At 39.7% G+C, this 13902-nt stretch overlaps 1 protein-coding gene across 4 annotated transcripts in view; it reads right to left on the minus strand.

Moving 5' to 3' along the window:
- The window catches only part of naalad2 (N-acetylated alpha-linked acidic dipeptidase 2), a 147505-nt gene that overhangs the window by 62544 nt on the left and 71059 nt on the right, over nucleotides 1-13902 (minus strand). For all 4 annotated transcript variants that reach the window (XM_069890861.1, XM_069890860.1, XM_069890858.1 and 1 more), the window contains 2 exons: nucleotides 11155-11341; nucleotides 1144-1231 (listed from right to left, as the gene is read on the minus strand). In XM_069890861.1, the coding sequence (XP_069746962.1) occupies nucleotides 1144-1231; nucleotides 11155-11341 (275 nt within the window). The remainder of the gene's footprint in view (nucleotides 1-1143; nucleotides 1232-11154; nucleotides 11342-13902) is intronic.

Here is a 13902-nt window from a genome sequence, read left to right on the forward strand (position 1 = left end):
AATAGCAGATGGCTCTCCCTTATTTACCACTTATTGCAAGGGTTCTTATCAACTGCTTCCTCTGAAGTGGTCAAAAAGCTGCTTCTCAGTTCCGAGCAAGGATTCCCTTCATTAAGGGGCAAAATGGGCATGAGCTTCAAAATGTGACAACTGCAAAAAAAATCCTAAAATGCATCAATCACCAAACAGCTCACAAATAGTTCAATTCAGCCACAGGAGATCTCTGCAGGATTTCTTTGAGGTGGTACCCTAGCCTCGACTATCTCCTATTGTTTCATCAATAACCTTTAGCAGAAAAGGCCAGAAACGGGCATTTGCAGATGATTGCCTAAACTTCTAAAGTATTTGTAACATCTCAGAAAATAAACAAATGTACAGCAGTTACTAAATCAAACTGCAACTCTTAGCAGAATAAGATCCACAGCACTTGGAGAGTATAGACAGTAAGCAGGGTTTTTTTTTAAAAACCGCCAAGGAAATAGTTCACCAACTCCACCTCAAGAATAATTAGTGATGGTTGCTAAATGTTGTTTTTTCCAGTGTTAAAAAATTTACAAATTGTCAAAGTGGTTTCCCACCACCACCCCCTCATCCCCATCCCCCATCCAACTTCATCAACACCAATTTCTCAAATTGATGAAACACTAAAAGGATTCTTATTTATCTGACAGTTCCCATGGACATTAAAACATCCCAAATAAATTTATATTTAATGTGTGGCCATGAGGTCATAAAGAGATCTACCACCTTCAATGTGCAAGTTAAAAACCATTTAAATTTTCACAAATTCTTTTACGAGTCTGTAAACAAAATTCAATTATTTCTAATACCAAGTACAGAAAAATTTTAAAATTTCTGTCATTCTGGAACTATCATTGAGACAAAAAAATTGTTTTGATGGATGTAATAGCCCTAAGTGCATGAGCAGTTGATAATAGAATGCAAAATCATGTTCAAGTATTTTCAAAAATTACATGCCTTTGAAAACAATAAAGGAATTGCTGTACTTACAATATCTACTGTACTTACAATATGCCAGTAATTAAATAAGAGGGAAAATAATCTATGAATAAGAGTTAAAATCCTATCTTTGTAAAGTAGAAACTTTGAAACACAACTTGTAAATACTTCCATAAAACTTACTGCAACAACTGTTCTGCATCTTGATAGCTGATTGGATGGACAGGGATTTTTGGAAGGCCAATAGCTTCGTCCAATCTGAATGCATATTCTATAGATAAGGGAAAAAAAATCAAACAAACAATTTCTTTCATAAACATACAACCTTTATTGAGTTCATTTTTGGAAATTTACTACGTGATCTTGGAAATAATCTTGTGTGATCACGTTTACCCTCAATAATAACAAATTTACAATCCATCGCTGTCTTGTTGGGTAAAGTATCAGGGTTGGTGGGTTCACAGAGAGATGAGTCTGGACACGTGTTACAATCATACAACGTTAACACATGGTAGACAAATGGGGAGAACGTTAAACAGCACTCGATTACTATTTCAACAATACAGACATTCACCTTGATCTTAGATTGGACTCAGATAATAGTGAACCTATACTTGGCACATTCACACACTTGAATACACACCCTAGAAACAGAGACTCACACACACCCAGATCCCTGTACCAACTGGGGTGCAGTTCTCTGCAAGTACTGATCTATTGCAATATTCCAGCTCAGCTTCCATGTAGTGCACATCTTACCCGCGACATTTCCAGCGATGCCCACAGTAACAATCTGGTGTGGAGCAATGTCTGGGGCTTGGGCCATGAGCCAGAGAGAAATAAATGTGCTATGCATCAATGTTTTATCAATTCTAATCTAGGTGCCTAGCCAATAATGACCCTAGATAATTTAAACGAGCCAATGGCAAGGTGTGCGTTCATGGGTGGCTGGAGTCCAACCTTGATTGACAGGTGATGTGACATCCGAATAAGTTTCAGATCAGGAAGACGCATGGCCACCCAGAAACACTCACATTACAGACAGGCATGGAGGCCACATTTCCTCCATACACAACAATCACACAAAGAGCATCTCCATCAAATTCCATTAATATACAGAGATATTGAAATGCCCATAATCGTTGAAAAGACAAATTCTTTATTTTCAAAAAAGGGGGAGCTTTAAATTTGAGCAAGTCCAAACCAAAGACTAAAATGATAGGAAAAATCAAATATGTTAACATGGTTTTCTATCAACTGCAACTTTACATTCTTGTATTTGTTTGCATTCAACAGTAAGCTAATGATAGGTTTAGAAAAATCAATAGATTTTTGGATATGAACTGATTGGTGTTTGTGCATTAAAAGTAAAACAGAAATAAGCTGCCAGCCATGATCTTACAAAATGAAAAAAAGTCATAAAAATTAATTGCCCTATTCCAACTTCTGTGTATTTACACTAAAGCTTCATTAATGCTTGTACATATTCAGAATTACATCTTGGAGTATTTTATTATGGACTGTACAAGTTCAATATCCTCTTTCAAATAGTTTTATTAGGCTATCGAAATTCAATTGCTGTTTTCTTCTTCTGCCATCTACGTGCTTGTATTTTATTATCTTAAATCTGTTCTCTGCTTACTGATCCACCTACTAATGGAAAGATTTCCCTCTCCCCCATTTACTCATTCATGTTCCCTAATATGAGCTTCTGCTGCCCATGCTCTAAATGGAAGCCTCCCTTCCTGGTATTCCTGATCAAATAATTCCTTGGTATTATTCTGATCCTTCGCTTTCCTCTGAGCCTTGATAGCCAACTCAAATGGTGTTATTCAGCAATACATAGTTTAACAGAGGCCCAGCCAATAATTTACAAGTGTACTCGATGCCTTCATTTCTGAAGCTCAGGATCCTACAGGTGTTCTGCTAACCCAAACCAACCTGTGCTGCAATCTTCATTCACTTGCATTCTTGCAATCCCTGCTTTTTTCTTTTCCTTCACACAAAATTCTGCCTTTAAAATGAAATTAGTACTCTGCATTTTTTCTTCTTTGTCAAACATCATGCAATTTTATCAATTTTTAATCACCCTAGAAGCCAGACAATTTTCACCTCTTGATTCACCATGCTTTCAGGTATTCTGTTATGAGCAAATTTCAGTATTTTAACCCTGATACATGTTCAGGTTATTATCTGGAAAGAGTAATCTTGGTACCAATCCCTTCATGCACTTCCCTTCAATCTCGTATCATAACTATTCTGCTTCATGTCCTTTAGTTGGTTTGGTCGCCATTTTCGAACTGCTATTTTAAATCTCTTATGCTAAGAAATCGTTTGCAGGACTTTTTGTTGTCCACCTTCTGAAAATCCATTTACAGTGACTTCATAATGTTTCTGACAAAGACACATATTTCCTTTATTTGCTCCTGTGTTCCAGATTCAAATTTGTAAGCAAACAGTTCACAATTAAAGTGCTCATTCTAGATTTTATTCAAGATTATTTGTATACCCTTTGGTTTGACCATGTAGAAATTACAGTACTTTTTATACATAGTCCCCTCATTTCAGGGCACCATAACGTTTGGAATATTTGGCTTCACAGATGTTTTTGAGACCATAGGTATGTTTAATTGCTTCACTGGTACAGGTGTAAGAGAGCTTCTCAGCTTTTAGAACATAGAACAGAACAGCCCTTCTGCCAACAATGTTGTGCTGACCTATAGGCCCTGCCTCGCACACAACCGTCCACTTTAAATTCATCCATCTGCTTGTCTAATAGTCTCTTGAATTTCACCTACGTACCTGGCTCCTGTATTTATAATCATGAAGTCTTCTGCGAACGGTAGTCATCGACATATCTGCACCTGCCTCCTGAAGAACGTTTCTGATCTGTCGGACATACATTTGGGGATTTTTTCTTCATTATAATGAGAATTCTTCTGTCATCAGCAGTGGAGATCTTCACTGGCCTACCAGTCCCTTTCTGATTATAGTATGCCCTTTCTTCTTAATGATTACCAAAATCAACAGTTTGGTTTGGGCATTGTCTCTTTACTGTTTAATTCTTGTTTTTCAGCCTCAGAAATGCTTCTTTGAGTTTCATAGCCTAACCCTGGTCCTCATGTTGAAAAATGGCAACTACAGACTCCAAAGATGTACCGATGAAGCAATTAAACATACCTGAGTAATCACAAACACTTGTGAAGCCAAATGCCCCAAACATTATGGGGCCCTGTAATTTCTACATGGTCAAACCAAAGTGTATAGAAATAATCATGAATAAAATCTGGAATGTGCACTTTAATTGCATGAGAATTGTTTGATTATAAATTTAAAACTGGGAGCACAGGGCAAATATATGAAAAAATGTCTTTGTTCCAAACATTATGGAGGCAGTGTACATCAAATGCACCACTTTTACTATTCCTTCAAATCAAGATGCCAGATACTGGTCTTTAACCTGACAATTTCCTACTTATTTCTGTGCATTATTCAGCAATTTTGATTTATATCTCTTGCTTGGATCTCTTTCTTTTATTATCTTTGACAGGTTTTCTTTTCCTTTGTTTAATAGCAGCTACAAACTGGAAAAGCAATGCGCATGTATGACATGCACGCGGAGGGACAGCCGGCCAAAATGGCACCGTCGGGGGTTTCCTCCTGACCTCGGCACCGGGCTCAGAAGCCCGCGCTTGGTGACCCATGTGACACCCCAGTGATGTCAGGGCCCCCAGCGCGGTTCTCAGACAGGTCCGGGCTGGGAGTAGAAGACCAACCAGGCAGCCTGAAATATATCAGTTTTGCTCACTGAACTCAACCCGTCTGGTTGTGCAATCCTTCAGTTTGCAGTGTAGCCGCCACTACAGATTTAACAATTTTCAATCATTAACAATTTACCTTACTAATAGTTTTCATCTCACTGATTCAGAGATATTTTCTTCCCATCCCCCATTCTTACCACTGCCCTCTCATTCTTCTGCACTCTTATCCCACCCCCACACCATCCTTGCCCATTTCCCTGACTCTATCCCCATAGCACTCATTTCCCACAAAACCCATTACCCTCTTACCCAAGCTTTGTCCCAGCTCCAACTGCTGCCAGGTCTTCACCATCCCTTCTGACCTCCCCCTCTCTGATATTGAGTGGTCAGTTTTCAGTATATATATATATATATATATATATATCGGTTTCACATCCTTGTGCCCACCCCTCAACAAGTTCCAAGTTCTTCTTCCATCACCTCAAGCGATAGTTCCTTTTCATGTGGCCAACACTCCTGTTTGTCTTGGACACCCCTCTCGACCTCTTACCCTCTCTTGACCTTTTTATTGCCAATTGGCATGACAACATCAACTGCCTCAACATTTCCACTCATCTCACCCACTCCAATCTCAACCTTGCAGAGGACAGACAGCAACCCTGATTTAAGACTCCACCAATAAAGACCATGTCACTGTCTCCCTCACTGTCACAGATCTAATCACATCAGCCTCCAATCTGAGAAAGGCCCAAATCCACATTTCTCACTTCTATCTCTTAACCAAGACAATGGTCGGCCCATTGTTTCTGCTTGTTCTTGCCACACTGAAGTTATCTCCTCATCCAGCCTCATGGTGTAAAGGCTTCTTTCTGCAACATCAATCTAACCAGTTACCTTCCACCAAAGTCCTCATCTCACTTGCAGAACTTGTTTTTATCCTGAAAAATTTATTTTAATTTTTATTTCTTACAAATAATTTGTTGCCATGGGTACTCCTGTGTGCTCCAGCTATGACTTCCTTTTTGTTGGCCACATAGAACAGTCTTTATTCCAATCCTTCCTTACTTAGTACTGCTCTCCAGCTCTGTCTCTGTTACATCAACTGAATGGAACTCATCATCTTTATCACCTTTGCCATCAACTTTCACCCCACTTTCAAATTCACTATTTCTGACACCTTTTTATGGATCTCTCCTCCTCCATCTCTGTAAAGCTAATTGCTCCTACATTTACAGTGACTGCATCTCTTCCTTCTCTATCTTGTGTAAAAATACTACCCCTTTCTCCCAGTTTCTCTCTCTCACCTTTGCTCTCAAGTTGAGGACTTCTATCCTAAGACAGCTGAAATGTCCTTCTTTTTGTTAGTGGATCCCTCTCCTGCATTTCTTCAATTGCCTGACCTCTACACTCACCCCCTCCTCCAAATAGTGATGGCTTTCCCCCAGTCCTCACCTTTCACCCCACTAGCCTCTGCATCCAGTACATCAGGGGTGTCAAACTCAAATTCACAGAGGGCCAAAATTAAAAACTTGGACTAAGTCGTGGGCCAAACTAAATATTTATTGAACATTTTCAACAACATCTGCCTGTTTTCTCTTCTTTCAACATATGTAATGTTAAACTTTTTCTTATTAAAATAAATGTTTAATAATAGTTTTGGTTAAACTCTTTCCAGAAGAAGCATTAACAAATGAGAAATAAATTAAAAAATAAAGTTTGCTGTAAAACCAGACTTCTTTTCATCTCCTCCACCTTCTGGAGCTTTTGCTTCTCGTTCAGATCCTTATACCTGTCCTGGTGTTTCATTTCATAGAGTCGTCGTATGTTATATTCTTTAACTACAGACACGCTGGCTCCACACACAAGACAAACAGGGTTGTCTTTTAAAATGATGAACATATAGTCTGCCTCCCACCTGTCTTGAAAGGTCCTGTTTTCTGTCTTTCGTTTGGCCATTTTTCGTAAGGTGTTTATTACACGTGAGTTGGGCGACAGGTCACAGGTGCTAATGAAAGTAAAGAGAGGAGGTGGGGGCGATTAGCGGGCTGACGCCAATGCATTTGCAAAGCATTCTGGGATTTGTAGTATTAGCTGTGCATGCGCTATGCTGGCATGGCGGCCAGCGGGCCAGCTCTAATACATATTTGATATGATCTTGTGGGCCAAATATAATTATATCATGGGCCAAATTTAGCCCGTGGGCCTGAGTTTGACATGTGTGCAGTACATCATCTTTAAATGTTTCCATCAGCTGCAGCAGCAAATCACAACTAGCCATGCCCTTCCCTTTCTTCTATCTCTCCCTGGTCTTCTCATTCATCTCTACCCACTTTTTCCTTGACCCTAGATCTTTCCCCTGTCACCACATCAGGTGTATTGCCTGTTCTTGTGAATCTTCCCTCAACCACGATCAGGAACCTAAGCAGCATTTCTACTTTTGCCTTGCAACTCCTCCCTGGTGAGTCTGTCTCACCACTTTTTCTTATCGACTTGTGCCCATCACTCAACTTCCTTTGTCACTGAACTCCACTGCTCCTCCTTCCACACAGTTCCATTTGCTCATCACCTCTCAACCCTCCTCAGTCCACTTATTACCTACTGACCCATCTCTCCCCTCTTCCTCTCCACCTTATACTGGTTATCTTACCTCTCCACTCCTCATCTTGACGCTATATCTTCACCCAAAACAGACAATTCATTTCCTTGCCCAGATGCTGCTCAGTCTTCTCAGTTCCTCCAGAAGTTTGCTTTTTGTTCCTGATTTCAAAATCTGCAATCTCTTTAGTCTACATTACTCCCATTTTATTCCCCCCAAATTGCCTTTGATTGTGGGCTTCAGGAAGAGAAGTCAGGAGAACACAACCTAGTCCTCATCGAGGAGTCAGCAGTGGAAAAGGTTAAGCACTTCAAATTCCTGGGTGTCAACATCTCTGACTTTCTATCCAGGGGCCTAAAACACTAAGAAGGCTTGTCTTTGTGAGGAGTTTGAAGAGATTTTATATGTGACCAAAGACTTGCAAATTTCTACAGGTGTACCATGGAGAGCATTCAGACATGAAGGTGCCAATGCATTGGCTAGGAAAAGACAACAGAGAACTGTGAACTTGGTCAGTGCTATCATGGGCACCAATCTTCACACCATCAAGGACATCTACAAGAGGTAGTGTATTAAGAAACCAGTCTCCATCATTGAAGACTATCACCACCCAGGACACACTCTCTTCACTCTGCTACCATCAGGCAGGTCAAGAAGCCTGAAAACGAACACCCACTGGTACAAAAACAGTTTCTTCCCTGTGCCATCAGATTTCTGAATGGACAATTAACTACAGACATTATCTCACTACCTTCTTTTGTACTCATTTATTTTTTTAATGTAATATATAGCAATATTTGCACCTGTAATGCTGCCATAATGTTGCTCATGACAATAAATTCTGATCTGATTAACTCCTCTCAGATTCTACCACTTATTGAAGGACAAGTTACAGTGGGCAAATTAACCTATCAACTAGCGCGTCTTTGAGTTGAGGGAGGAAGCTCATGCAGTCACGGGGGAGAATGTCCAAACTCACACAGAGGTCAGGATTGAACCCATATCTCTGGGGCTGAGGCAATGGCTCCACTAGCTGTACTAATGTGCCACCCAAGAACAGCATCTCCACAATTTGCCATCAAAGACAGCTAGCTAAATGGCAGTTGCAGATTTTCAAAATGTACCACAAGGTTGCAGGCCATCCTTGGACAGCAGATCTTGAGATTATTTTACACACCCCTTGACATGAATGGCTTACTGAACTATTTCAGATGATTGATTAGAATCAACCATATTACTGTGGATCTGGAGTAAAATCCAGGACAAGCCATGCATAGGTAGCTGATTCCCTTCCCAATAGGACATGTCGGAAGCTCGATTTTTACTACAATCCAGCTATGATACTGGCATCTACCCAGAGGTGAAGGCTTTAATTGTTCAGACACATTCCAGCAGACTTTTACTTCTTTGACAGTGGAAAGTTGGCAAATGATTTCTTACTCCCAAAATTCATTGCACACATATGCTATCCTAGCAGTCAATTGTCAAAGTAATGGATGGAGGCATCAATAGTGATGAACCTGCAAATTTTGCTCACAAATCCTCAGCACTAATTCTCTGTAGGTGAGATTTTACCACTCCTGACCATTTTTTAAATTCTTAATATAATGACTGTTTGCCTTTGAATGATATAATATACGTTTTCATTATGAGAGAAAACTTTAAGTTGGATCTTTTTTTTTGACTTATTTAATTTTTTTTTATTTTTCACACTATAAACCATATTGATCAAGATACATACATTTTCCTTCTTAAATATATAGTGTTGTTTTCTCCCCCCTTCCCTCCTCCCCTCCCTCCCTCCCTCACCTCCCCTCCCATTTATTTAAAGTTCAGAATATAAGATACATTAAACCCATTAAACAATGTTGTCACTCAATAAAAATAAACAAGAAATCATGTTCATCCTCTCCAATGTTTCTATGTCAACCACAAGTTTGCAAATATCATGAAAAATGGTGGAGTTATTGATGTTAGAAAATAGATTGGTATTGATATAGGGCAAGGGAATGGAAGAAAGAATTTTACCTTGATTATCATGAAACTGTGCATTATTTGAGCTTAAAGAAAGACATGACATTAGGATGGTAGGTATGAATGGTAGGGCCTTTGGGAGTATTGAGGAACTAAGGTCCCCGGTGTACAAGTCCTGAAAGTAGCAACACTAGTAGATAGAGGTAAAATTGGTATATAATTTTGAATACAAGTGCAGTGAGATCTTGGGTAAAACTTTCATCAAACATTGGTTAGGATAGTTCTGGTCATCACACAAGAAGCTGATGCAAAAGAGAATTGACAGGATGGAATATATTTTACTTAAAGAGACTAAATAGGATGGGATTGTTCCTCTTGGAGGAGAGGAGGTCGATGGAGAGTACCTTGTAGAGGTGTACAAAATTATCAAAGGCATAAATAGGGTTCATGGGTAAAACTTTTCCCAGAGGGCAAAGATTCAGATGGGAAGAATTTATTTTTTCCCCCACCCAGAAGGCATTTATAATATGGGAACGCAATACCAGAGAGTGAGATGGGTGAGCACTTGAATTGCTAAAGCATAATGGGCTATGGACCAAGATGAGATCAACATGGGTAGGTCATTAAGTCAGCACAACCATGGTGGCCAGAGGTTCTGCTTCTTTATTGTCTGACTCTATGAGTAGGTCATCTGGATTTGAATTAATTAAGATAGAAGATTTAGGTAGCAGGTATGAGTGATGCATTTGATCTATTGAAGTCTTTTGGGGGTGCAATTACATTGAGGAGAAGTGGATATGAAAATAATGCTCTCCTCAAAGGCTTCCACCTCACCCATGACCACTGATTCTGTATCAGCAACGTCTGTGACTGCTTGTCCCCTTTCCTTTAATAGATTGAGCCTGTGGCTTGGTAGGGATCCCCATCTCCCTGGAGTGTGGGAAGGTAAGAGACAGAGCACAATGGTCAGGGTGAGAAAGAGTAGTTGATTGTTGGGGTAATTGGGTTCAATTCTGCAGAATGAGGGACGATCCACTGGATGGCCATTTTAACTTTACTTAATGTAGAACATGGCAATAGGTCCTTCTGCCCATGACCCCAACACTGCACAAAAATATCTAGGTGATTACTAATCCCATATGCCTTTGGAATGTGGGGGTAAAAAAAAAAACCCAAGCATTCGGAGGAAACCCATGTAGATAAGACTCCTTCCAAATATGAACCTGGATAATCACTATGTTAATCATGCCATCCTTTTCTGCATTTATCTTGGCTGATCATGGTAGTGTTAAGTTCAGAACTGAAGGAAAATTGACCATTTCAACTTTTAAACTTGCTGCAGACAAGTGCCAGCACAAAGTTGGGAGTTCTATTCCTTTTTTCCCATTGACCCCATTTCACAATAATTTCACCAAGAAAGAATTGTTCAAACAAAAAACTTACCAGTTTGATATGTATTTTTCAGAATTTCTACAATTCTTGTAGAAAATAACTTTCTAAGGCTCACAACAACTAACCTTACAGAACTTTTATGCAATGAACATGGAGGATCATTTATATTTTAATTCCTTTACCCCCAACTATTTTTGAGTCTATTCAGGTTTTTAAATTTGCACTGTATATTATTTTAGTGGGTTACAGAATTTTAAGTTTAAAGAGTGTTTTCAGGAACCAACCTTCACAGATTTTTTTCAGAAACTATGAATGGGAATCATTGCCCTGAACTTGAAGGGCCAGACACTAGAACCAATTTATGCTGAATTTATATTATTCTCATTCACATGAACAAGGCACTGTCCTAATAATTTACCACAGTGATTTGATTTAGATCAAAGAACAATGATAATTTGCTGTATTTTGTACCATTAGCTGGAAATCCAGGGGTAAGGGGATCACCAGCCCCATTTGCGTTCAAAACGTTTCCACGCTGGACACCAGTTCTGGGGAGGTTCCAGCCTCTGGGATAAGGTAGCACCCCTGATGCGCTGTAATCAGCTGGGTCAGAGAAAAAGATGACTCCTTTGGCACCTGCACTCATTGCATTCCTAACCTGAAAAACAGGAACAAGGTTCTATTTACTCAAACTAAAAATAAAAGTCATTTTTTTTTAATTGCTGGAATTTAAAAAAAAATAACAACAGGCTTACATTTTCAAAATGAACGTTTGGACTTGCTCAATGGAATGTTAAATGCCCCAGTACTTGCAACATTCAACACTGGAAGTCTACTACAAGCTTTGTTTGATCAGAGGGAACTTGAATACAAAAGTGGAATTAGCAACTAAATGTCAATCAACAGAGCACTAACATTCAACTGTGGGCTGAAATTTTTGAAACATCTGGGAGTCTTGTGTTCTCAAACCTCTCAAACTTCTTTCCTTAATCCTCTGTTCTGCTTGATCCTCCTCAGTCTTGGAAAAACTGAAACCTAATATTTTCACTGCAACTTTAGGCAATTCTTCCGAATCTTGCACCATTTAAATATAGACAGCAGAGTTTCGTAGTTCAAATGGTATGATTAGTGGCATGATGCAATTACAGTGCCTGTGACCCAGGTTCAAATCCAGAGCTCTCTGTAAGGAGTTTCCATATTCTTCCCAAGTTTGTGTGGGATTCCTCCGGGTACTCGGGCTTCCTACCACCCTTCAAAACATAAAGGTTTGATGTTTAATTGGCTTCAACTGGGCTATATAGAACATCTAAGATAGAAAGATTGAGGAACCCACTGCAGGATGAAAAGGTTGCAAAAAAAAACCGCTGGAGGAAATGCATTTCTACTTGTGTTGAGTCTTCTGTCTTCGCATTGTTACAGTCGCGCTCACCTTGCCTCTGGAAATCAGCTCCTTTGCCTATATGTCGACCAAGTGACTGAATATCAAGCTGAAGATCAGATCACTGAAAAGGAAGGACCAACTTGTGCCACTGAAGGGTCCTTCCATCACTTTATCACTGGTTAAGATGAGATCAGCAGATGAATTTTGTGAACAAGCAGCTTTTGGCCAATCATCCACAACATCAGGCTGATGAAATAGTCATGGGGCTGCATTAGAATGAGCTTAACTAGCTTTTCAGCATATTCTGAAACACCATATTCCAATCACTAGCTCTTAATTATTTCATCATCTCTTGGTATTACATGCAGTGAAGTGCACTGGCTGAAGATTACCTTTAATATTTATTGGAATCTGTGCAGGCTATCAAAAAGAATCATGCACTCAGCACTTCTGCCTGAAGGTGGCTGTATTTGCCTCAGACTTGTCTTTTGTTCTTACTTACTTGTACAGAGTTCTAAATTCTCTTAGACAGAGACCTAATGTGAGGCAATGGTGCAGCAGGTAGCACTGCTACATCACAGCTCTCGTGACCTGGTTTTAATCCTGACCTGTGGTGCTGAATATGGAGAGCTGACACTGTTCAATCACTGACTGCCTGGAAGATGGGATTATCCTGTTTACAGGGCTACAAGTCAGGAAATGGAATCCTTTTGAGACTCAAAGCCTGGATAGAGTGGTTGTGCAGGTGAGGTTTCCAGTAGTGGGAAAATTGAGGACCAGAGGGCACGTCCTTAGAAAAAAAAAGGACATCCCTTTAGATGGAGGAGAGAATAAACCTCTTCAGCCATAGGGTGGAGAATCTACAAAATTTGATGCCATAAATGGCTGTAGATGCAAAGTCATTGGGCATATTTAATGTGGAGCTTTATAGGTTCTTGATTGGAAAGGATGTCAAAGGTTATGTGGAGAAGGCAGGGATATAATGTTGAGAAAAAGAAATACACCAGCCATGATTCAAATGGTGAACCAAACGGCCTGTTTCTGCTCCCATATGTTTTGGACCGAATGGCATCTGAAGATATCTAAGCAATGTAAAAAAAGGAGTCTGTCGGCTTTCTGCCTCCAGCCTACCCAGCAACACCACAAGGAAAGAATCAAGCTAACATATAACGAATAATGGCCACTGAACCACTGCAGATGTTGGCATCTTCTGCCTTTTATTGCTCTGGACCTGCACTAATGAGTTCTGTAGGGAGCCCAAAAAGATAGCAGTCCCCCAAATGTCTCAACTCAAGATTGTTTTTAAAGCCAACAAAATGACCAAAAAGGTCATTTTAACTATCCAAAACTTTCATATTTCCAAAACAATATTTATTTATTTGTATATATAAATACTAGTCTGCATTATGTACTATCTGCCTGTACGTGTGTTATGTCTGATGGTGCTTTTCAAGGACCTGAGAACACTATTTCATCAAATTCTATTTGTGCAGATGACAATAAATTTGACTTGAAAACATGGTTCACATTGAACTCAATGGAAAGAAATGTCTACTAAAAGACAGCACGTTGACATTTTAATTATATTTAGTTAATTTTAATGTATTACATTTCAGATTAGGGTGGCATGGTTAGAGTAGCTGTTAGCATAATACTGTTACATTGCCAGTGATCGAGACTGGGGTTCAAATCCTGCAGTGTCTGTAAGGAGTTTGTACGTTCTCCCTGTCTGCGTGGGTTTCCACCAGGGGCTTCTGTTTCCACCACCATTCACAGACATATCAGGGGTTGTAGGTCAATTGTGTGTAATTGGGTGGCATGGATTCCTGGACCGACAG

Source organism: Narcine bancroftii, chromosome 7, assembly GCF_036971445.1.
Source record: "Narcine bancroftii isolate sNarBan1 chromosome 7, sNarBan1.hap1, whole genome shotgun sequence".
Lineage (NCBI taxonomy): Eukaryota > Metazoa > Chordata > Chondrichthyes > Torpediniformes > Narcinidae > Narcine > Narcine bancroftii.